Source organism: Watersipora subatra, chromosome 7, assembly GCF_963576615.1.
Source record: "Watersipora subatra chromosome 7, tzWatSuba1.1, whole genome shotgun sequence".
NCBI classification, from domain to species: domain Eukaryota; kingdom Metazoa; phylum Bryozoa; class Gymnolaemata; order Cheilostomatida; family Watersiporidae; genus Watersipora; species Watersipora subatra.
In genome coordinates, this window is record NC_088714.1 from 42,463,368 (window position 1) to 42,489,277 (window position 25,910).

Below are 25,910 nucleotides of genomic sequence, written 5' to 3' on the forward strand. Positions count from 1 at the left end.
CTAGCAGCTAATGTCATTTGTCCTATGGCAGTCATAGCAGCGGATAGAGTGCTGACAGGTTCACTGTTTTTCTGTCAACTTCACCGTAGCTGAATAGCATCTTCGACAATTTTTTAAAGATTGTGGTGGGATGTGCATAAGTCATTGCAATGAGTGTGATATTCTGGTCTATGTTTTATAAAACACCTTTGAAGCCCAAACGCAATCAACCTGATTTGCTGCTGTCTCTGGATTACAGGTTACTTAATCACACGAGTTCTGAAAAATGTCCGACGGAAAGAGATGAGTCGAGACGAAACAAGACGAATAAGACAATTGAAAAAGGAGAACGCCATTGCTCAGCGAATACTGCAACAGCAGAAACGAAAATGAAACAAACCTCATACATGGACAGTGAATACAAGCATAAGATCATTGCAGATGATTGGTGATCATTGGTGATGCACAGAAACCATGCCCCCAACATATTTATCTGCGGAACATTTTAGTGGACCAAGTATTATGTTATTTAACATTGACCTACCGTTTAAAAATATAGTATCCATCTCATGAAAGGTATTCCATGAATGTTTGAGCATCTTGGCCGACCAAAGTGTAAACATCAAGTGGATAGAAACCAACAAAGAGTTTCACTGATCATGAGAATCTTTATTGTGAAAATAAGAATGCTAACATGATTTTGGCAATTGTTTGTAATCATGGCAACTGCGTCAATAAATTGTTAGTAGCCATGATATAAATATAGACAAACACAACTAAATATTACTTATATATTTCTCCATGCTCTAACAGCGCGTGAGTCTCTGCCAGTGTTACAACACTTGAGACTTCAATAGACAAATAAATTAAACAAAATTATAAACAACCACCTGACCTATATTTTCTATTCAAATTCCTACAATATTTATGTAGACTGCAGTGTCTGCGGTGATATAGAACAATAAATTGCAAAGCATCAGTAAGATATTCAGCAGCGGTAGATACATTTTGCAGTTTGACAACTGTTGATACGTTTATAGTTATTGGCTTGGTGAACAATTGGAAATGTATACTATTACAAGCACTTGAGGCAAATGACAACATGTTATTGTATAAAATATCTCGCGCTGCCACATGAGATCCATCCAAGCTGCAGCTATTTCCCTAGAATTCTGTGTTGTCTTGGAATATAAGTTTCACAAAGCCTGTAGATTTGGTAGAAGCGCCGGCTTGTTTAGAGTTGAGGGATGTAGCACAGAATGGGCACATAGCCCGAAATCCTTGGCACCCATATGGGATGGCGACCGCGGACCAATACCTGAAAGATATATGTAGAGGGTGACACTCTAAAAGAAAACTACTAGTTGATATATTATATGAGACAACAGTAAAAAAGACACCAGCTCGTTTAAAGGAGTACCCAAATTATGATAGCGATCCATGAATATTTCCAGGTACGATAGAGCAGTTGAGCCGGGTGTCTTGTAATACCAGCTTATAACTTCAGCCTTTATCTCAGAACTGAGGCTAAATAAACTGCTCGAGTGGTATTATGAAGTAACCCAGATTATGTAGGAATGCTCTAAACAAACAACCACATAAAATTAAAAACTACTTCACACTTTGTTTAAGGAGAGAAGCGAGGCAAGCAGGGAAGGAATGAGTAAGGATGGGGGAAGGATTGGCTAAGGGTGGGGGAAGGATTGGGCATGGGTTGGGAAGGTTGGAGAAGGGCAGGCGATGTTGTTCTGCCATGCCGTTACTACGACTCTGAAATAGGCCATATGTTACAATGACATAAGCTTTTGGTTGAAAGTTAGAATTGAGAGGTTCTTATTAATCAAAGGGTAAATACTTCTAAGTAGTAGTGTTATGCACCTACCTCGCGGTACATTCCGAGGTGAGGTGGGCACAAGGAGTGAATACATGCGTGAGTGGCTGGTTGTCAGCGTACAGGCTTGTCTCTCTACCCACCTGGACTTGCACAAAAGGACCTTGCTGTAAGTAAACCCAATTCATGCAGTGCCCTATGGCAACATTGAACATACCTGAAAGAAGGAAAATAGAGCTACAGTAGGCACTCCTACAACGCAAATAATCCGTACCAGCAACGTTTACGTATGTTATAGGGAACTTACGTTATTTGAACAGTAAAATACAAGTAAATTGTCTACCTCGTTCTAAGATCTTCCCAAACTTACTACTTTGGCTCTTCCAAAAGGAAAAACTAGACTTGATTTTTTTAAACTAAAGACTATGCAGTAACTGTATTAATGTAAAAGTAAATTTAAATTAACTTAATTAAGTAACTGTATTAATGTAAATTATCTTTGAAAGTATTAATGGTTTGTTTCGACAAGTTTTTAAATTTTTCTTATTAATTTCACTCAGTTTTTGGTTCATGTTTATGGCAACTTTACAGCAAGTTAAGGAGAGCGCACAACTTCAATGTCAATTTACATCGGCTCTTTTCATTTTTTTGTGGACGACAATGTCTATTCTGCAAAGGAAAAATATTTTATGTCTGAAATTAAGTGAAAAAAACAACTTTACTACAAGTATTAAGAGCGGTATGTCTGACCCATAGAGTTATCTTCCCTTAGAGTGATAACCACACGAGCGTTTCCGGTGCCAACGAGGAGCGTTTAGGCCACACCCCTTTTTTTGTGCTAGTCAATCGTAGTGATTGACTTGATCAATAATATCAGCCATGAGAATTGTTAAACAAGGATCATGAATTTCCACAGTTAAGATAGTACTGTAATTAATGCTCATATTAAAGAAATGATGATTATAGTTTATTACTCTAATATATGCTTACTATTTAAAGGAATTCCATACCTACATGACTTGCAAAGGCGCCGAATAGGTAGTGTTAAGTAAGTGAGTTAATGCAATCAGTTACTCATAGATAAGATAGATAGTAATACTGGGATCTATTACATTGGTGTGATGGGAAGCTAATCGACTGCCTTCGACTATGAGCTAATAAAGTAATAAAAAGTAATAAAGAAAAAAAGTCTTTGGACAGAAAATTTATTTTTATATAACATACCATATACAACATTTATCATTCTAACTTTTAAACTTCATATCATGAGAAAATATTTTTAAGCAGTTCAAATGAATTAAGAGGAAAAAGAAAACAACTGTAAAGGTTTTCAAGCTCTTTCAAACAACTACAACTTTTAAATTTCATATCATGAAAGAAGTAATTCGTTGAAATATATTAGGATGAAAAATAAAACTGCAAATGTGTTTAAAAGTAAAATAATTAGCAAGTAATGGTTAAATATAATTTGTTTAGCTATGATTACAATATAAAATTATTTAGTAACCCTTTCATGCGCAACGTCCACACATGTGCACACCATTTTATAGCAGCTACAAAATGTTGTTTTGAGCATATACAACACACACTTTAAACAAGGATCATGAATTTCCACAGTTAAGATAGTAATTAACCCTTTCATAAGGTAATAAAAAAGTCTATTTTACTTTAATATAATTACAATTTAGTATAATTAAGTATAATTTATTTTTATTTAACATATAACATTTGCCATTCTAACTTTCAAACTTTTTGCTTGCTTACATCAAGCAAGGATGTCCACTAACTAATGGACATCCTTGCTTCAGGCTAGTCTATATATTTGATTGATATGTATTGAAATCTAATATTACATGCAAGGGCTGTTTGTGGACTGTGGTGTCAATGAATCAATCTATCACCAAACAATGTCAATACTTTCAGTTGATGGTGGTCGATTAGCTTCTCATCACACCAATGTAATACAACCCCAGTATGACTATCTATCTTATCTACAAGTAACTGATTGCATTAACTCACTTACTTAACACTATCTATTCAGTGCCTTTGCAAGTCATGTAGGTATTGAATTGCTTCAAATAATAAGCATATATTAGAGTAATAAACTATAATCATCATGTCTTTAATATGAGCATCAATTACTATTTTAACTGTATAAATTCATAATCATTGTTTAACCATTCTCATGGCTGATGTTATTGATCTAGTCAATCACTACGATTGACTAGCACAAAAAAGGGGCGTGGCCTAAACGCTCCTCGTTGTCACCGGAAACGCTCGTGTTGTTGAAGGCACTGTTATCACTCTAGGGGAAGATAACTTTATCGTCTGACCGTCATTCTATCCGTCACCAGGCTAATATTCTAATTATAAGATATTTGCTTTAGTTCCTTTTATGTATTTTTCGATTCCTTTTTAAGTTGCCTTTATTTAACAGGTATTAAGTTTAAGGAGGCATCATTGAGAAGCAAAGCAACATTTAGTCAGTTATTTAAGGGCATGTGAAAACATATTCATCAAAACAAAATTACAAAAGGTCCTAGAGGAGATGGGGATTAGATGAGAAATGATATAGGCCTACTGTAATTTGGTGACTGTTTGTAACACAAAACAACATTTACGCTAATTAGAAAAGTGTGTAAAATAAAGAATTATAATGAAAAATACTTGGAGTAACAATACTTCTAGAAAAAATCCAGAATTGGAGGATTAAAATTTTAAATGCGGTCAAGGGAAGAGAAACATCCTCATTAGTAAGGACATGCCTTCATGGCGAGCAGCTCTCTGATAAACAATGTATGACAGGAACTAAATGTCCAAGAGAATGATTAAACTTTTATATATATGGCTCAATAAACAGTATGGGAAGTAGAAGGTTAATAACGATTCCATCAACACGGCATTGACTTAGCCTAAAACTAAGCGTAAATTGTTAACATAGTCTACATGCGTCATTGTCAATACTGACATTGGACTCGGAGTTGTACCTCAGGATCTGTTGAACGTAGTGATACTCACCAAGTATCAAATTTAATTAAGGTTATCAATGAAACGATTTAATTCATTAAATAAAGTTGCACATTACAACTGCAAGCACACACAATTCAACAATTGTAAGCAGGTGCTCTGACAAATATAAAATTATTAAATATCATTTGCTGATGATCTTTACCTCAAAGAGGAAATTAAAGAATTGTTTTGCTATGAGATCATCATGCATCCATCTTATGATAATTAATGATACAACAGAAAGCTCAATATTTTGTTGTCAGCTCTTCTGAATCAAAACTAACCTGACTAAATGCTGGTTCACACTATATCGCCGTATCTCAGCGTTGATGCTACAATACTTCAGTGATCGTCGACGATAATGTTGTTCACACTATTACAAACCTATCCCGATTGTATTAGGAGACACTCCGTGACATAGTGTTCCCATTTCTCTTTTTAAATTTTTGCAAAGAAATCATTTTGTTTTCGCGCGCTGGAATTAAATACTAGTCCCTCAGCGACTATCATAGACGAATATAAATAAATCACGCTATTCGCGACCACGAATTACCATCGCCGAAGTGGTTCACATTTGAAAAGTGGTCGTCAATCCTCGACGAAATATCGGGAAAGTTTGACAGCTGCAAACTTTCTTAACATGTCCGCGTTGCTTCGTACATGTCATCGGTTCACTGTTTACATAATCGATGATGAAGGCCGAAAAGAAAACGCTGACAAACGGCGACATAGTGTGAACCGAGCTTAACTAACCACTGACAATCACATGAGAATAAGGGACGAGTCTGGAGTCTAGCTCATTACACCAACCTTCATGCACATAGGACAGGTTCTTGAGTTGCTGTCGTTCTTCCATTCGTGTGAACCATGTACATGACCACAGGCCAGGTAGACGTAAGGCTGTCTAGATTTATCAATCTTAACATTGCGCTTGGGCAGTACGAGCGTGGTAAGACCGACTGGACATTGAGGTCTAGAAGCATTTATCCTCTCTATAAATTCTTCGAGGTGCCGAGGAGAAGGAGCACTTTGTAAACCTACATACGTGGATACAAATAATAGTATAACTCGTATCATACTCGCTCGTGCTGTATTGCTTAGACGTTAATACAGTGAACGTGTATCACAGAGCAACTTTTGGTTGGCTGGCCAAGATGTCTTCTGATTGCATGAACTTTAATCTTTCTACTGTCAGGGGGTAGCTCACCACCTTCGCTTCTTTCACCATGTGATGACTTATCTTAATATCTTAAAGCATATCTTAATCTTATCGTAATGACGATCTTATGACTCAACAGTTAAAAAGGGTAAAATGAATAACAAGTAAATTACTGTCATCAATTTTTTACCATTTCTGTCCTGATATCTTCACTATATTCATAAAACTAAGACAATCTAATGTAGCATCATACAAGACAGCTAGTATAACAGCGGTAGTGCTAAAACGTATTTTACAATTTGAAAAAAATTTCAAAACTTTTTACATACAAAAATCCCTACAGAAAGTATTATAAATAATTTATAAATGGGTTTAACAACTGGCATGTTATTACCAAAGGTGTTAGCAAACATAGACAAAAAACCAGACACAATTTTAGAAATCGTCTGGTAACTACGAAGTGCTTATAAGGCAATAATTATAGTCATAAATAACGGCTAAAGAAGCACATGGACTTAATGAGATTCACATCCACATGAATTTCATATAAACCATGAATCAAACTGCCTCTTCGCTATAAATATTACAAACAACAGGAAAGTTAGGTTGAGTTCACGTGAGGATAAATCTCCACAGAAACCTAGATTCAGAACTTGTAAAAAACATTGTTTGGGTCAAAACTATTGACCTGTTGATGTCTCCGAGTGAGCAAGCAATGTGAGTTTTCTTTAAGGGAGATGATTGATATGATTGGGTAGTTATAGTTTTGGTCACCTACCATTAGGTTGAACCTAAATCTATGCTACTGATCAAATCTTTGCGGAATAGTAATGATGTTCAGACTCGTACAGAATATAGCTAGCATTACTATTGGCTGAAGTGGCGAGTTGGACGAAGCAGCCAGAAAGGTTTTGGTGAGATGACCGATGAGACTGACGCTTTGTTTTATTCTAGGTTTCGTTTAAAATTCATTTTCGTTTGAACTACGCATACTGACCAGTTGAACTACGCATACTGACCAGTTGAACTACCCATACCGACCAGTTGAACTACGCATACTGACTATTTGAACTACGCATACCGACCAGTTGAACTACGCATACCGACCATTTGAACTACCCATACCGACCATTTGAACTACGCATACTGACCAGTTGAACTACGCATACTGACCAGTTGAACTACGCATACCGACCAGTTGAACTACGCATACTGACCAGTTGAACTACCCATACCGACCATTTGAACTACGCATACCGACCAGTTGAACTACGCATACCGACCAGTTGAACTACGCATACCGACCAGTTGAACTACGCATACTGACCAGTTGAACTACGCATACTGACCAGTTGAACTACGCATACTGACTATTTGAACTACGCATACTGACCAGTTGAACTACGCATACTGACCAGTTGAACTACGCATACCGACCATTTGAACTACCCATACCGACCATTTGAACTACGCATACTGACCAGTTGAACTACGCATACTAACCGTTTTTTAGTTTTTAAGAATGATCTACTGCAACTATAAGAATGGAAATATCAGCTTTTTGAAGCTCTACTGATTATATTCTTGACCTGATTTAGAAAATGTTAATATGTTAGATTTAATGGTGTCCGCTTTTAATAAAACTTTTATGCAAAAATACTCTCTTTTTCTAAGAGCGGATTCTGTAAAATGCTCTGTTTCATGTCAGTCCCAAGTATCTGTATTAGCTCATTTATTGCAATCATAACAGGTTTTTAGCCGCTGATGAATCTCTACAAAGACGATTGGATAAAGCACTCGATAACCTTTGCTCATTTCGGTATGATTTGCATGTTATCAAATGTTAAAGCTTAGGAAGACATGTAACAAAGAAGACAGTTGACAGTTAATCTAAAATAAGACAACTGGAAGAGCTGGAAGAGCCTAAGTTCTTTGAGACGTAAACTAATTGGGAAGAGATGATGTTCCTACCTGATTGGGAGCGCCAGACCAGAGTGGCACCACACAAATCTATCAAAGTACCGTCAAGCAAAATATTGGACTCCGAGTCCACACGTTGACTTTTAGACGGAATTGAACGAGTTTCCCTGAGGCTATAAACACCTCCTCGCACTGATGTCTCTCTCCACATTCCTATAAACAACAACAACAACAGTGTCTATACAATTTGAAAAATACTGCTTGGCAACAGATTTGTGTATATAGACTTATGATTTTCGCCGGCCTCTATTCCTGGCTATGAGATTGTTCCACCGAGGTAACCATTTTACCTTCTCTACTACATTTTATATCTGACACCACCAATAATGTAAGGCTTTTGATTGTCTGCCAACTACAGCTACCACTCATGCTATCAAGACCGACTTGGTGATAAATTAAAGTAGGAAGTATAGCGATTGAGCAATAGCTGCACTCATATGTTATGCAGGTCTGATGCAAACGTTTGCTAATCTCTCAATATTTATCATTCAAATGCTGTTTGAAAGTACTTCAATCTAGACGTTATCACAAGCCATAGAGAATATTCTAGAAGAATTTTCAATGGCGTTGTGAATGTGGAGTTGCTAAACTAACTACTTGATCAGCCAATCATTATAAGGCAGCATTTAGATAGTTATTGATCAGAAACCTCTTGAACAATCTTATACAACCTTATCTATATAATATACTTCTGTCTATATAATATACTTCTGTCTATATAATATACTTCTGTCTATATAATATACTTTTGTCTATATAATATACTTCTGTCTATATAATATACTTCTGTCTATATAATATACTTCTGTCTATATAATATACTTCTGTCTATATAATATACTTTTGTCTATATAATATACTTCTGTCTATATAATATACTTCTGTCTATATAATATACTTCTGTCTATATAATATACTTTTGTCTATATAATATACTTCTGTCTATATAATATACTTCTTTCTATATAATATACTTCTGTCTATATAATATACTTCTGTCTATATAATATACTTCTGTCTATATAATATACTTCTGTCTATATAATATACTTTTGTCTATATAATATACTTTTGTCTATATAATATACTTCTGTCTATATAATATACTTCTGTCTATATAATATACTTCTGTCTATATAATATACTTCTGTCTATATAATATACTTCTTTCTATATAATATACTTCTGTCTATATAATATACTTCTGTCTATATAATATACTTCTGTCTATATAATATACTTCTGTCTATATAATATACTTCTGTCTATATAATATACTTCTGTCTATATAATATACTTCTGTCCATATAATATACTTCTGTCCATATAATATACTTCTGTCTATATAATATAATTCTGTCTATATAATATACTTCTGTCGCGTTATTCAACCAAAAAACAGCATTAACCACATAGCTCGATATATATTATAATACTAACAGTGTCTAAACCACGTAGTTCACTATATATTATGATACTAACAGTGTCTAAACCACGTAGTTCACTATATATTATAATAATAACAGTGTCTAAACCACATAGTTCAACATATATTATAATAATAACAGTGTCTATACTGCATATTTCACTATATATTATGATACTAACAGTGTCTAAACCACGTAGTTCAATATATATTATAATACCAACAGTATATGAGCCGCTAAGTTCAGAATAGGCTAAAATGTAGTTGCTACAACACGATTAGTATAGCATAATACTGAGCGTCGATAGACGGAGCTTATCACACCGCTCTATCACAATCCATTAAATTAGCTTTGAACGTTCTATGTAATAGCAACTACACATCGAGTGAGCAACAAGTCAAACCCCAAACTAAAAATTGTATTCAATCTATAGCTATAATATGTACATAGATGTGTATGTTATGTGTTCATTCTATAGCTACTTTATATAGTATATGGTATTTAAACACTATTCAATCTATAGCTAACATACATATATAACTGTTATGTATGTTATTTATTCAAGCTATAGCTATGTTATGTAGTAGATCAATAGCTATGTTATGTACATGTTATGTATTACACCTAAAACTATGTATATGCTATATATTCAACCTATAGCTACAGCGGTGTGCAGAATTATGGCAAACTCATGAAAAATTCAACATGGGTTGTGTTTCATTTACAAGTAAGGTTGCTGCGCTGAGAATCATCAACACTAAGCAACTCTGTATACCATTTTATACAGAATTTGTGAGCAGTTCTAATATGCAGTTGAAACTTTATGTTTTAACTCTACTGAACTTTTGTTCAACAAGAACCTGTCACATGTGTCAAATTGCATCAGTGATGGTGAGGATAGATATATGCAAACAGGTACATGTAAGGATAGCCTTGGTATGCAGCAAACAGGCTGTAAATAGCTGTAAACACCTCTCATAGAGTACGGACAACTTAGCTTATATGTTTATTTTCATATAACTATCTGCTAGTTTTTAAATTTCTACATCCAGTATAATCAGTTCCACTCTAATCATCATGTTCTTCATCTCACCTTTAGTTTGTAAACTCCTATAACACTGATCCGAACATGTTGACTTATACTTTGTCTCGCATAACTGGTTTAATTCAAAGTAAAGCAATACCTTCATACTTTTTTTCCCACTCACAATAAACTTATTGCGACTAATGATTTTAACAATAAAAATGTAAATGTAAAAAGGTAAGAAGTATTAACCGAGTAACCATTTAAACCGAGTAGCTGGATAATAGTTAAATTTTGAAGTTCTAAGCTTGAACACACAATGAAAGAGGCAAACAAAAAATTGAATAAATTGTTATTATTTCAAACCCTCTCAAAAGTGATGTTTTAGAGGTAATAGAAAAAACTGATAGACCACCTTCATTATCACTAGCAGGTTCCAAGAGCTCTACAACTTCTGTACACGAATAAGTCACAGCAATGTATTTATGTAGTGTATTTTGTGACAATTTGCAACAATTGTTTTATGATGAGCGAAGCCCTGATCCCTGAAGTGTACCAAGTGTTTTCATCGTAGTTCAAAGTATATACATACATGTAAGCGAAGGAAGTGCTCTTGTTTACTCTTGCTCAATAAAGCTGGATGAATTGTATAGTCACACAGAAATATGTGCCTCACTGTGTGCAGCCTTCATACTGATTGCAATCCAATACAATACAATTTATTTATTTGTTATTGAATTGATTTCCTTGGTTTGCAGTATCAACAGTAGCAGACTTTGACCCAGTCTGAATATAGGGACTATAAGCCCTGATCTGTATCAATCACCATCTGAGTCTAGTTCTGAGCCTTCATTACCAAAAACTTCAACAAGCTGCGTTATAGGAAACTGATTCCCAGACAGCAGCCATTTTTCACTTCCTAACCTCAGTATTTCACTTGCTAACCTCAGTATTTCACTTGCTAACCTCAGTATTTCACTTGCTAACCTCAGTATTTCACTTGCTAACCTCAGTATTTCACTTGCTAACCTCAGTATTTCACTTGCTAACCTCAGTATTTCACTTGCTAACCTCAGTATTTCACTTGCTAACCTCAGTATTTCACTTGCTAACCTCAGTATTTCACTTGCTAACCTCAGTATTTCACTTGCTAACCTCAGTATTTCACTTGCTAACCTCAGTATTTCACTTGCTAACCTCAGTATTTCACTTGCTAACCTCAGTATTTCACTTGCTAACCTCAGTATTTCACTTGCTAACCTCAGTATTTCACTTGCTAACCTCAGTATTTCACTTGCTAACCTCAGTATTTCACTTGCTAACCTCAGTATTTCACTTGCTAACCTCAGTATTTCACTTGCTAACCTCAGTATTTCACTTGCTAACCTCAGTATTTCACTTGCTAACCTCAGTATTTCACTTGCTAACCTCAGTATTTCACTTGCTAACCTCAGTATTTCACTTGCTAACCTCAGTATTTCACTTGCTAACCTCAGTATTTCACTTGCTAACCTCAGTATTTCACTTGCTAACCTCAGTATTTCACTTGCTAACCTCAGTATTTCACTTGCTAACCTCAGTATTTCACTTGCTAACCTCAGTATTTCACTTGCTAACCTCAGTATTTCACTTGCTAACCTCAGTATTTCACTTGCTAACCTCAGTATTTCACTTGCTAACCTCAGTATTTCACTTGCTAACCTCAGTATTTCACTTGCTAACCTCAGTATTTCACTTGCTAACCTCAGTATTTCACTTGCTAACCTCAGTATTTCACTTGCTAACCTCAGTATTTCACTTGCTAACCTCAGTATTTCACTTGCTAACCTCAGTATTTCACTTGCTAACCTCAGTATTTCACTTGCTAACCTCAGTATTTCACTTGCTAACCTCAGTATTTCACTTGCTAACCTCAGTATTTCACTTGCTAACCTCAGTATTTCACTTGCTAACCTCAGTATTTCACTTGCTAACCTCAGTATTTCACTTGCTAACCTCAGTATTTCACTTGCTAACCTCAGTATTTCACTTGCTAACCTCAGTATTTCACTTGCTAACCTCAGTATTTCACTTGCTAACCTCAGTATTTCACTTGCTAACCTCAGTATTTCACTTGCTAACCTCAGTATTTCACTTGCTAACCTCAGTATTTCGGTGAGATAAGATATCAAGCAAAAAATGATCAAAATTTTGTAATCCTACCTAAACAGGAAGTGAATCCTACCTAAACAGGAAGTGGTTAATCCTACCTAAACAGGAAGTGGTTGAAAACAAAGCGAAACTAAGCAGCTGAGTTCTCTCAGCATAAAATAAGAATACATCCGGAATTATTTTGAGCCTTCAAAGTATAAAACATTATTCAAACAGAAGAAGAGTACAATGTGCACAACTTTTGAACGTTATCTGTTGGAAACTCCCTTGATAGTAGACTGAAACCTTTACCCAACTTTACATCGTATGTAGGAAAACTAGCTGTACATGCTGCTGGCTAGAAATCGTAAACAATGCTAAAAAATGCTCAAAAATATTCATCTACTAATAAGGGATGAACTGAACGCTTAAAGGTTGACTTGCAACAAAATTCACATTACCGTTATTTGATATGAAAAGATTCACCATGTCTTACTCTGTTGTGTTGTAGGTGCCAAATATGTGGAAAGGTGATTACAAGCTCGTAAAAACTCAAAAACGAACAGAAAATCACAGCCACACGAGACCGCCATAGTTTGGATTCCCGTTCCAAAATGGCTCAAATGTGATGTAGCTGTGAGAGATGGTTTTTGTTTACACTTTTTGCAACCTTATTCGTCGAAATATTTTCACAAATATACTTCATGCATTCAATAAAACTATGTCTATTGTTCTTACGCGTCTGTTTTATCGTCATTGTAATGCTGTCACTTTTAGCACTGATATCTTATAACTTACCGTAAAAAATCGTTAAACTTTTTAACCTTAGCTCGAAGGAGTACATATCATTGTCTGATGATCAAGACGAGCCTGTTGATCACCTGTGATAATCGAAAAGTGCTGCAAAAATTATTTGCGAAGTATTGGGTCACATGATCAGATTACGACTTGACAATTGAATAATGCCGAAACAAAACTGTAAAGTCGCGAGCATCTACATTTGATACGGGGTCTTCGGTGAAACCCGAAGTGTTTGTCATAAACTAGTACTACGATAAGTTTTATATTGAGCTTTGTATTGGCCTTTCAATTCACGTGAGAACATACGTGACAAGACGATAACCAAATTTCGTGGCTACGCCATCGAAATAAAGAGATTCCAATCTACGGCGGCTTTTCGTTTTTGAGCTTTTAAGAGCTTGTAATCACATTTCCACATATTTGGCACTTACAACACAACAGAGTAAGACATGGTGAATCTTTTAATACCAAATAACTGTAATGTGAATTTTGTTGCAAGTCAACCTTTAAAGCAAGAAATGTCAATGAAAGGCTCACCTGGACTGCATCCCTTGTCTGAGAAGGTCCCTTGTGGATGGACTATAAGAACCCCATTTGTTGTGAGGCCATCTATCTCGTTATCTTGGTTGTACCACTTTGATGCTTTTTCCTTAAATCAAAATGTATACTGGGTGGTACTAGTATCAGCTGTATACAAGTAAGACTCAGTATACTGGATGGTACTAGTATCAGCTGTATACAAGTAAGACTCTGTATACTGGGTGGTACTAGTATCAGCTGTATACAAGTAAGACTCAGTATACTGGGTGGTACTAGTATCAGCTGTATACAAGTAAGACTCAGTATACTGGGTGGTACTAGTATTAGCTGTATACAAGTAAGACTCGATATACTGGGTGGTACTAGTATCAGCTGTATACAAGTAAGACTCAGTATACTGGGTGGTACTAGTATCAGCTGTATACAAGTAAGACTCAGTATACTGGGTGGTACTAGTATCAGCTGTATACAAGTAAGACCCAGTGAAGGCAGGCTAGAGTAATCTAGGGTCAATGCTAGGTCATCGAAGGGTTATATTAAACAGCAGCGTAAACAGAATATCAAATAACACCACAAAAAGGAGATGGAACTTGAACTGTATATTTTCCTTGCAAATACCATGGACTATATGGTACATATTATACTGCAAATACCATGGACTATATCGTACATATTATACTGTAATATCATGGACCATATCGTACATATTATACTGCAAATATCATGGACTATATCGTACATATTATACAGCAAATACCATGGACTATATCGTACATATTATACTGCAAATACCATGGACTATATCGTACATATTATATTGTGATATTATGGACTATATCGTACATATTATACTGCAAATATCATGGACTATATCGTACATATTATACTGCAAATATCACAGACTATATTGTACATATTATATTGTGATATTATGGACTATATCATACATATTATACAGTAAATATCATAGACTATATCGTACATATTATACCTGATATCTTAGAATATATATAATATTATACTGTTACCATGTACTATAAAGTATTATACTGTGAGATTATGGAATATATAGTATGTTACTGAGAGAGGATGGACTACATAATATTACACGGTGACATCTCATAGCTATTATAGGTATTGTTTGAATGTATGATGGCTGGCTAAAGTTTGTCTTTATTTACTAAAGACTACACCAAACGAAAAGTGTTTTACATATAATACTCTTCGGCTCAGTCTAGTCCGTTTTAAATGCGTTGCGCTTAAAAAATTACCTTCTATCATGTCAGCAAAAAAGTTCTTGATCACGTTATGACAGTATTGGATCATTTAGAGTTCACCCGTTTTATAATTGCCTTTTAATTAAACAGATGCTAAAGTAGGACAACTATGTAGACAAAGGACAGAACTTGCCCAGTCATAACCAGCACTAACCGGCAGCACTCTAACCGTGATGTGATTACCACTCAGCATATCAATCAAGGCATTAAACGTTGGGTACACCTACTCCAAGAAATATGTGATTATGTTGGTCAAAGCCTGCTGCATATATCCTAGCAGTGTATGGTGCGGTTCGCTCCACACAGATCCGACAGGAAAATCTGGAGATGGTTGATTGAGCTACCTGAGTTTGGCCAGCGGCTCGCTGTGCGGCTGTCAAATAATGAATGAACTTATATGTAAAACTAGACTAACAAAACGACATTGATAAGAATGAATACCCAAGAATAAATGACCGGATGGGCAGTGCAAACTCTTCAGTTAGCCAAAGCTTTTCGATGTTTTATTTGTCTCGAGTTAAATCGTGCAATAATTAAAAATAACACGATTTGGGGATCCACATGAGCTGTATAGCAAAATGTAGAGCATGGCAAACTGTTGAGATATTCCACAATGATGGCAGTGAAAAAAAAGAACTAACAAAAAATCGATTAGAGAGCATTTATCTGCCTTCACCAATATAGCAATGAAATGACAAGCGTGATAATTTTTTCAGGTTACGAGAGCAGGAGCTTGGAAAACTATTAACATAATGGTAGTTCAAAAAAGTGAATGCATACCCACTTGCAGAAGTTTTAAGGTTTAAAATAATAATTTTAAATGGGAGCATATGCTATGCACCGTGTGTTTCTTTTTCAATATATTTGATCACAGTGACACGGGTTTACAGGAGGTGCAACACAAGATTTCCTAACATTATATAGCAATAACCTTTCCATATTTGGATATATGTCATAGTAAAATTTCAATTTGTCATTTCCAGTCTGTCATTTATGACATAGTCATCTACATATTTTACAACTGCCAATGCAGTACTTCATATACCATAAAACCTGTATTTGAATGCCACCTCTATTTGACTGACACTTTGACATTCTTTGATCTTTACAAACTCATGATAGCAAGTGATCAGTAGAAAAGTGTTCACAAAAATGTGACTAATATCAACTCGGTTACATCATTAACAATTAATTCCTTCATTGCTTTTGTCCATATAGAAGTCCGTTTTCCAACTCAAAGTCTTTACAGTTTTTCCGTTAAAACTCCGAATAAAACACAATAGAAATCATCAGAAACTGAATCAAGCTAATAGTAATTCCTTGTTTAACGAGGTCTTGATACTTCAATGTACATGTATGTGAAAAAAGTTTTTGCATTTACGATGGAATCTGTGCTTCTACAATTTTGAAGCTAAAATTTTGAGACTATTTTGATTACACGCGGTTTCTCTTTCGTTGCGCTAGAAGTGTGTCTATTATATATTCATTGTGTTAAGGTTTTGCTCAGCAAAAAAAATTGTTTAAACGCTAATATCAACTAGCTCAGCTGTAGAGAGTTGAGGTCAGAAAACACTGTGAAAGGTATTGAACAGCCAGAAGCATATGAAATTTAACTTTAATGTTATTTAAAGTTTAAATTTATCTTCTCAATGTTCTGACGAGGTATTTGAAAAATATAACGCCACCCTTCATTTGAACGTCGCCTCTAATAAAACCCCACTCTGAGGGAATAGTTGAAAAATACAATGCCACTCTTTATTTGAACGTCACCTCTAATAAAGTGCCACTCTAAGGGAAGGGTGAAAAATAGAGTGCTATGGGGTTCAAATAAAGGTTTTACGGTGAGCGTACATAACGAAAAACCTAAAAACTCCTTTTGCATTTTTTGTGCTAGTCTAGCTCTAGCTAAAAACAGGAGATTCTGCATGTGCTTTTTCCTGATTCAAGAACTAATCAAGTTTGCAGACTTTCCAACTATTGCAGTTGAGACATAATATAATAGCATTTGTGTTGTTGGAAACCAGCAAGCATTTCACTTAAATTCATTGGTAAGGTTTAATTAGAAAACTCGACGTGACAGCAACTCGGACAAAATAATGCCAGTTACAAAATTAGACTGCTTGAGGACAGTTCTGTGTGATTCGTGGACGATAAGATATGTCTTCATCATAAAATTAAATTATATTCCCTCAGCCAGGTAGATAGTCTGTTTGATAACTATAAATACAATACTTGCAATTAAGTGTGAACATTACTGCTCAAGCTAGAATTTACCAAATATATATTATCGATTGAAATAAAGTCATCTGTCCTCTAATCATTTTCACAAAATGCATTGTCTGTCGTAATACTTTATTGAAACCGATTTGTAGTTAAGTTCTAGAATAAAGCACGTTAGACTGCAGAAATTGAATGAAACGAGTCGAGATGTTACCCAATCTTTTTGACAAATCTTTTGACAAGTTACACTTATAGCATCCTTTTAACACTTTCAGATGTAAATTGGACAGCTTGTACTTTGAACACGCTAACAGAATGTGAGATGGCTTTTGAGTTAATTAACATTAATGTAACTTCAATATCAATAGCTTGGAAGCGGGATGCAGCAAACTTGGTCACTAGTGATTGTAATGTCACCGATCATTGGTGACATTACAAGCATAAAGAGGAACTCAATAACTAGAGATACGTTTTCGAGAAAGCCGTCCTACCTGAAATAGTATCTGTAACAATAAAGTCTATCGGAGACTCTGACGATCTTCCGATCTGGAACATATCTGTTTCTTCATCTTTCTCATATTCGACCACAACAGCCTGTGTTCTTGAAAGTGTGTACGAGACAGAATGGGTTGACTTCTCATTGGCCACCTGTCAATTATCCTGTCAACCTGTCAAATCTGTTGCTTAGTAAACGATCAGATACTACAAAAAGTTTCTAAAGCTAATGTTGGCTGGTAGTGAGACGAGTGAAGCAAGTGCTCCAAATGCAAACACGTTGAAACTAGAGCTGAGGCTATTAGAAATACAGCCAAACCTCTATTTATGATTGCTTTAAGAGCTCAAAATACCGACATGTTAAAAATAAAAAATATATAAAAATAATATATAGGTTGAGTTGGTTTAAACTTTCCCTAGTATAATTTGGGAGAAGCTATGCTGCATATCTCTTTTAAGACTTCTACAAAATCTAAACATGATCGGTTGTCTGTAAGATACAGCAATCAAACGGTCTCCTTGTATTGATAATAGCTATATATATATATAATTCATTTTTTTGATCTAATTTATTTTTTAAAAAGATCTTCCTACATGTGCTGAGACATACTACAATTTTAACATATGAAGTAAATCTCAGATGTAAATACTCTGTATGTTGAGATTTAAATACATTTATTTACCCAGCTATGATGAAACTCTAAAAACTCTAGGCTTTTTGGTATAAGGTTTTACTATAAACCAGCATGTCTGAGGCTGAACGAGTGGAGGTAGATTTTATTGTTACCGGATTTTTAATAATTAGACTGATGGTAATTTTAGTGAACATAGATTTATCTATTGATTGATTTCCGAGAGAAGGGCCATCAGCACCATGGTATAAAGTTGTAGCAATGTGATTCTCAACAACCAAGGCTTCAAGATAGCGAGTGAGACAGTGAATTTCAAGACTTAACTACATACACATACTCCTCAATTCATTTTTAACAATATGGATAATGATGTATTCTTTCATTAATAACTCACCTTTTTTATTGAAAGATCTTTTTGATTTAAGTACATTTGCAATGTCATATTTGTATATTCCAGCCGATTTTCAATCAGCCCTTACCTCGGGCTCATTTAAGTTTAGCTATACTGTACCTGATCTAGCTATACCTATATATAATCAGCTATACCTGATCTAGCTATACCTACATATAATCAGCTATACCTGATCTAGCTAGACCTACATATAATCAGCTATACCTGATATAGCTAACCTGGTTTGACAGTTTGACCGCAGTTGTCAGTTAGAGCTGACACAGCACTGGTACCGACTCTAGAGGTCAGCTAAGAAGCTGGAATCGACCAATAAAGCAAGAGAAATACCAACATTCACAGATCCACTGTAAGCATTAACGTCTTAATAACAGATGAGACAACTTGTATAAATGGTTTAAATTGAGTGAATTGTTGGTATCAGATTGGGCAGTTATATTAGCTACCCTACTAAGGTGTACAGACACTATTAGAAAGTTACACACACCAAAACATCCTACAGGAGACTGAGAGCAGCTAAAGAAGATTGATAATGAAAAGTTGACCTGGACATTTAATAGTTACCTTGCTACTGGCCCATCAAGCTGTAGAGTACTCCTATAGTTAATTCACTAATCTATACATACATATTATATATATAGAAATGGATGGATTGGTAAAGTGACTCAACTCACCTTCCTATCCTTGGGATTTGTTATAAATTGTTTCTTACTCGGCTTAACACCATTGGCCACAGCTCGTTTGCATAGAGAAAACTTGCTCCTCTTACGACCACCATCTCCATTGGCTAGGGAACCGTTATATCTGAAGGGAACATCGATGGCGGTGAGAAAAGCAAGGCTACGTTTAACTGGCAGCATTTATAATTATAGTTCTATATAACAAGACGATGATGATTTTCATTTTCCATCAATATATGTAAACTAGCTGTACTACCCGGCATTGCCCGGTTAATAAGAAAATCTTTGGTCAGAAAATTTATTTGTATTTAACAAATAACATTTGTCATTCTAACTTTCAAACTACATATCACGAGAAAAGTGTTTTGTGTAATTGAAATAAATTGAAAAAAATAAAAACAACTGTAAAGATTTTCAAACAACTGTAACATTCAAATTTCGTATCATGAGAGAAATGTTTCATGCAGGTCAAATAAATTAATAAAAATAAAACGACTATAAAAGGGTTTAAAGGTAAATGTGAAATAATCAGCAAGTAATAGGTAAATTAAGTCTGTTTTGCTATGATTACAATAAGAGATGATTCGGTAATGATACAATTAATACCGGTGAGAAAACAAAAACAAAATCGTGAATATGTTGAATTAATAATAAAAATTCTTGTGTAAAAGCGCGTGGTATAAAAATGTAACTGTTTCATCCGAAGCCACCAATCAAAACTTTGAATACGACGATACTGGTACCTCTCGATACTGGTACAAATGTGAAAATGAGATATCGGACTGTCTTTGTCTGACCGAATAGTGAGAGAATGAAGAAATCATTCCTACAAAGATAATACAATTGTCTGTGTTAAAAGTATTGATCTTCACCACGATTTAGCAATTGAACCTTACGAAAAGCCGGAAATTGAAGTTCACAAAAACACGACAAAGCATCGTATTTCATAAAGTTAATAAAACTCATAGAGTTTAAAATAATACTTCATTTAGAGTGTGCATATGCTATATGGTATATTATAATGTCTATGATCAATATGCCTTGCATAGCTCAGTGGTGGAGCTTGTGGTTAAAAAACTTGCGGATGCAATCTCCGTTAGTTCAAATTCATTAGGGCGCGGAATTTTATTTCCGAGATTTTAATAGCTATAGCTGGACATACACAATGGCAGACACACAGAAACAAACTTTGAGAAATATATATATATATATATAGATTGACAGCTAAATTTTTAGAAACCAATTAATTAACAGAAGAGGCCCTTGAAGCTGAACTGAAAAGAACATACTCTTGAGAGACAAAAAAGTCTTCATAGCAACTTTGATTATCATATTGTATGGACGGGATACAATATGATAATGGTGGATGCACTTTTTAACGGTCTCTTTCTTTACAGTCGTATAAGAAGAAGATTAACTGCATGCCAGTTGCCAATGCTGCTCATGCCAGTTGCCAATGCTGCTCATGCCACTTTCCAGCGACCATGTGAGAAGATAGGCTCTGCTAAGTTTGATACCTACTAGCGAGTCCCTAATCAAATATATGTCATCCGCAAGATATAAACAGCAAAACCCCGCAATTTAAGCTAGTTTTGTTATTCGGAAATTTTTATCGATTGTTTTATGCTCACAAAAGATAGAACAGCACTTACAATTGAAACACAAAAAACATTTTCCACACTTCAATCGTTCCTATGTAAATTTGACGAGACAGGAGTGCGCTGCTATAACAATTTCAGGCCAGTGCATGCATGTGATTAGATAATTTGTTTCCTTCTACAAAGCTTAAAAGAAAAGATGATCAAATAGAAGGTGACCAGGTACTATTTGTACATAGCCACTCAAAAATTTTATTCTAATGCTTTAGCTAACAGGCAAACCTCGCCTTAAGGTGAAAACACATTAGGCGATATTTCGAGCGATATCGCGCTGCGTGGCGCTAATCTGCGCTAGAACTCGCTCAGCGAGCCCATGTAAAGCGATAACGCTAGACTTTCTCTACAAAACTTCATCGCTAGCGAGACGAATTTTGATTGGTTGGTTTTTACCAGAATGCAATTTTAGGGCTGGTAATTATTTCTTATCAATGTTCACCAACATACAGCAGCGACAATTTGCTATTTTGTTACGATTGAAACATCTTCAGAACCAACACTGAATTGTTCATAAATTTAATAAAAACACTCCGAGTCCTGTACACCATGACAAACAAAAATAACAAAAGGTCCGAGTTGAAAACCAACATTTGGAATCAATCGTTGCGCAGGCTGACCATCTTAAGAATAGTAAATATTTAGTACAAAAAACCACTACAAAACAAAATATATATAAAAATCGTAAAATATTACAGTTAAAAATACAATAATGGTTTTTTCTCATGTCTTCTTGTAGTGTAGGCAGTGTACAATCCGTGAAAGTGAGATAGTTTTAATAACAAAAGCAGAAGTTGTTTACGTTGTTGCCTAGACGGCGCCATATTGTTTTACTTAAAATTATTAACAACTCCGAAGAAACTAATGATACGGAATTTTATGGCAGTTTGTGAGCGTGCCCATTATATCGTTTGCCAGTGAATCGCTCAAGTGTGTGTAGGCGCACCCCAGCGATATCTCTGCCCTCCTCATGACGCTCGCGATAAAATCGCCTAGTGTGTTTGAACCTTTACAATCAGTTTTCCATGAACAATTTTGGATATGTGAAGTAAAATCTGTATAGGCCACCTACAGTGGAACTTCGGTTCTCGACCACAATTCGTTCCAGAAGGTTGGTCGTAAACTGAGTTGTTCGAGATCCCAAAATCCCATTAAAATTAATATATGTAAGTTTTAATTCGTTCCTAGTTGATTTAACAACTTTGGTAACGTATTTGTTAACATTTTACAACATAAACTGTACTGTATACTATAAATAAAAATGGGTAGTATAGATTGTGTTTAACTTTAATAAAAGATTTTCTATCAATGATGATGAAAAAACAAAAACAAAAAGTAAACATTTCGAATGCTTTGCTCATCATTTGCTAACATCAACTCATGCTAACATCAACTCATACTAACATCGAAAACATTAAAGGTTACGATACGATACCCAGAATCGCAGAAATTGATAATGAAACAGCAAAAAATGCAACAGATCAGTTACATCAAAAATCGTGTGAAAAAGAAAATAAAAACAGCAATGACATGTTTACTTCACATCTTTGAAGAAGAATCCTCCAAAACAATATAGGGTAACTCGTCTGGAGGAATTGTGTCCCTAGAAAATCTCTTCGGTAGAGGCGAGGTCTTCCCAGATGGCTCCTTTTTGTAAAAAATTAATGACGCAAAACCTCCCTTTCTTTTGAGAACCTTCTGCAAGTGGCTCGTAACAACGTCGTTAACCCATAAACATGCTGTTTCCGGAGCTGTTCCGAACGTTTAATTCAAATGCACATGTTCCGATTTGGTCGAGAACCGAATTCATGGTTGAGATCTGAGACGAACAAATCTCAAAATTTTTGGTCGAAATCCGAGTTGGTCAAAAACCGAAGCATTCGAGAACCGAGGTTCCACTGTATATATCTGTCTCAGCATATGAAGTAACTTTCAACATTTACAACATTATAAGTTTGTAAGTAAAAAAAAGGCTGGCTGAAATTAAAAACAATGAAGAATATACTAATAAAATAAAGTTAAGTTGTGTATTTCTATCACTCACTCCATCGCCAGACATAGACATTGCCTAGCGGCCATTGCCTAGCGGCCATTGCCTAGCGGCCATTGCCTAGCGGCCATTGCCTAGCGGCCATTGCCTAGCGGCCATTGCCTAGCGGCCATTGCCTAGCGGCCATTGCCTAGCGGCCATTGCCTAGCGGCCATTGCCTAGCGGCCATTGCCTAGCGGCCATTGCCTAGCGGCCATTGCCTAGCGGCCATTGCCTAGCGGCCATTGCCTAGCGGCCATTGCCTAGCGGCCATTGCCTAGCGGCCATTGCCTAGCGGCCATTGCCTAGCGGCCATTGCCTAGCGGCCATTGCCTAGCGGCCATTGCCTAGCGGCCATTGCCTAGCGGCCATTGCCTAGCGGCCATTGCCTAGCGGCCATTGCCTAGCGGCCATTGCCTAGCGGCCATTGCCTAGCGGCCATTGCCTAGCGGCCATTGCCTAGCGGCCATTGCCTAGCGGCCATTGCCTAGCGGCCATTGCCTAGCGGCCATTGCCTAGCGGCCATTGCCTAGCGGCCATTGCCTAGCGGCCATTGCCTAGCGGCCATTGCCTAGCGGCCATTGCCTAGCGGCCATTGCCTAGCGGCCATTGCCTAGCGGCCATTGCCTAGCGGCCATTGCCTAGCGGCCATTGCCTAGCGGCCATTGCCTAGCGGCCATTGCCTAGCGGCCATTGCCTAGCGGCCATTGCCTAGCGGCCATTGCCTAGCGGCCATTGCCTAGCGGCCATTGCCTAGCGGCCATTGCCTAGCGGCCATTGCCTAGCGGCCATTGCCTAGCGGCCATTGCCTAGCGGCCATTGCCTAGCGGCCATTGCCTAGCGGCCATTGCCTAGCGGCCATTGCCTAGCGGCCATTGCCTAGCGGCCATTGCCTAGCGGCCATTGCCTAGCGGCCATTGCCTAGCGGCCATTGCCTAGCGGCCATTGCCTAGCGGCCATTGCCTAGCGGCCATTGCCTAGCGGCCATTGCCTAGCGGCCATTGCCTAGCGGCCATTGCCTAGCGGCCATTGCCTAGCGGCCATTGCCTAGCGGCCATTGCCTAGCGGCCATTGCCTAGCGGCCATTGCCTAGCGGCCATTGCCTAGCGGCCATTGCCTAGCGGCCATTGCCTAGCGGCCATTGCCTAGCGGCCATAGCCTAGCGGCCATAGCCTAGCGGCCATAGCCTAGCGGCCATAGCCTAGCGGCCATAGCCTAGCGGCCATAGCCTAGCGGCCATAGCCTAGCGGCCATAGCCTAGCGGCCATAGCCTAGCGGCCATAGCCTAGCGGCCATAGCCTAGCGGCCATAGCCTAGCGGCCATAGCCTAGCGGCCATAGCCTAGCGGCCATAGCCTAGCGGCCATAGCCTAGCGGCCATTGCCTAGCGGCCATTGCCTAGCGGCCATTGCCTAGCGGCCATTGCCTAGCGGCCATTGCCTAGCGGCCATTGCCTAGCGGCCATTGCCTAGCGGCCATTGCCTAGCGGCCATAGCCTAGCGGCCATAGCCTAGCGGCCATTGCCTAGCGGCCATTGCCTAGCGGCCATAGCCTAGCGGCCATAGCCTAGCGGCCATAGCCTAGCGGCCATAGCCTAGCGGCCATAGCCTAGCGGCCATAGCCTAGCGGCCATAGCCTAGCGGCCATAGCCTAGCGGCCATAGCCTAGCGGCCATAGCCTAGCGGCCATAGCCTAGCGGCCATAGCCTAGCGGCCATAGCCTAGCGGCCATAGCCTAGCGGCCATAGCCTAGCGGCCATAGCCTAGCGGCCATAGCCTAGCGGCCATAGCCTAGCGGCCATAGCCTAGCGGCCATTGCCTAGCGGCCATTGCCTAGCGGCCATTGCCTAGCGGCCATAGCCTAGCGGCCATAGCCTAGCGGCCATTGCCTAGCGGCCATTGCCTAGCGGCCATTGCCTAGCGGCCATAGCCTAGCGGCCATTGCCTAGCGGCCATAGCCTAGCGGCCATAGCCTAGCGGCCATAGCCTAGCGGCCATAGCCTAGCGGCCATAGCCTAGCGGCCATAGCCTAGCGGCCATAGCCTAGCGGCCATAGCCTAGCGGCCATAGCCTAGCGGCCATAGCCTAGCGGCCATAGCCTAGCGGCCATAGCCTAGCGGCCATAGCCTAGCGGCCATAGCCTAGCGGCCATAGCCTAGCGGCCATAGCCTAGCGGCCATAGCCTAGCGGCCATAGCCTAGCGGCCATAGCCTAGCGGCCATAGCCTAGCGGCCATAGCCTAGCGGCCATAGCCTAGCGGCCATAGCCTAGCGGCCATAGCCTAGCGGCCATAGCCTAGCGGCCATAGCCTAGCGGCCATAGCCTAGCGGCCATAGCCTAGCGGCCATAGCCTAGCGGCCATAGCCTAGCGGCCATAGCCTAGCGGCCATAGCCTAGCGGCCATAGCCTAGCGGCCATAGCCTAGCGGCCATAGCCTAGCGGCCATAGCCTAGCGGCCATAGCCTAGCGGCCATAGCCTAGCTGCCATAGCCTAGCGGCCATAGCCTAGCGGCCATAGCCTAGCGGCCATAGCCTATACTTCCATTCATGCGCTTCCTTCAACTGATTGTCATTTTACTATTTGACATATAACTAACTAAGTAAATGCCTGGCATGCACGAGGAAATAAAAACCTCTT

The 25,910-nt window shown here is 38.0% G+C and overlaps 1 protein-coding gene across 1 annotated transcript in view; it reads right to left on the reverse strand.

Moving 5' to 3' along the window:
- Positions 1 to 633: 633 nt before the first annotated feature.
- Positions 634 to 25,910, reverse strand: part of LOC137399219 (E3 ubiquitin-protein ligase pellino homolog 2-like) — a 34,630-nt gene continuing 9,353 nt past the window's right edge. The window contains exons 3-10 of the mRNA XM_068085231.1: positions 19,588 to 19,717; positions 17,869 to 18,025; positions 15,385 to 15,530; positions 13,878 to 13,989; positions 7,950 to 8,111; positions 5,630 to 5,856; positions 1,862 to 1,977; positions 634 to 1,297 (exon numbers count right to left, since the gene is read on the reverse strand). Coding sequence (XP_067941332.1) covers positions 1,144 to 1,297; positions 1,862 to 1,977; positions 5,630 to 5,856; positions 7,950 to 8,111; positions 13,878 to 13,989; positions 15,385 to 15,530; positions 17,869 to 18,025; positions 19,588 to 19,717 — 1,204 coding nt within the window. The 3' untranslated portion in view covers positions 634 to 1,143. The remainder of the gene's footprint in view (positions 1,298 to 1,861; positions 1,978 to 5,629; positions 5,857 to 7,949; positions 8,112 to 13,877; positions 13,990 to 15,384; positions 15,531 to 17,868; positions 18,026 to 19,587; positions 19,718 to 25,910) is intronic.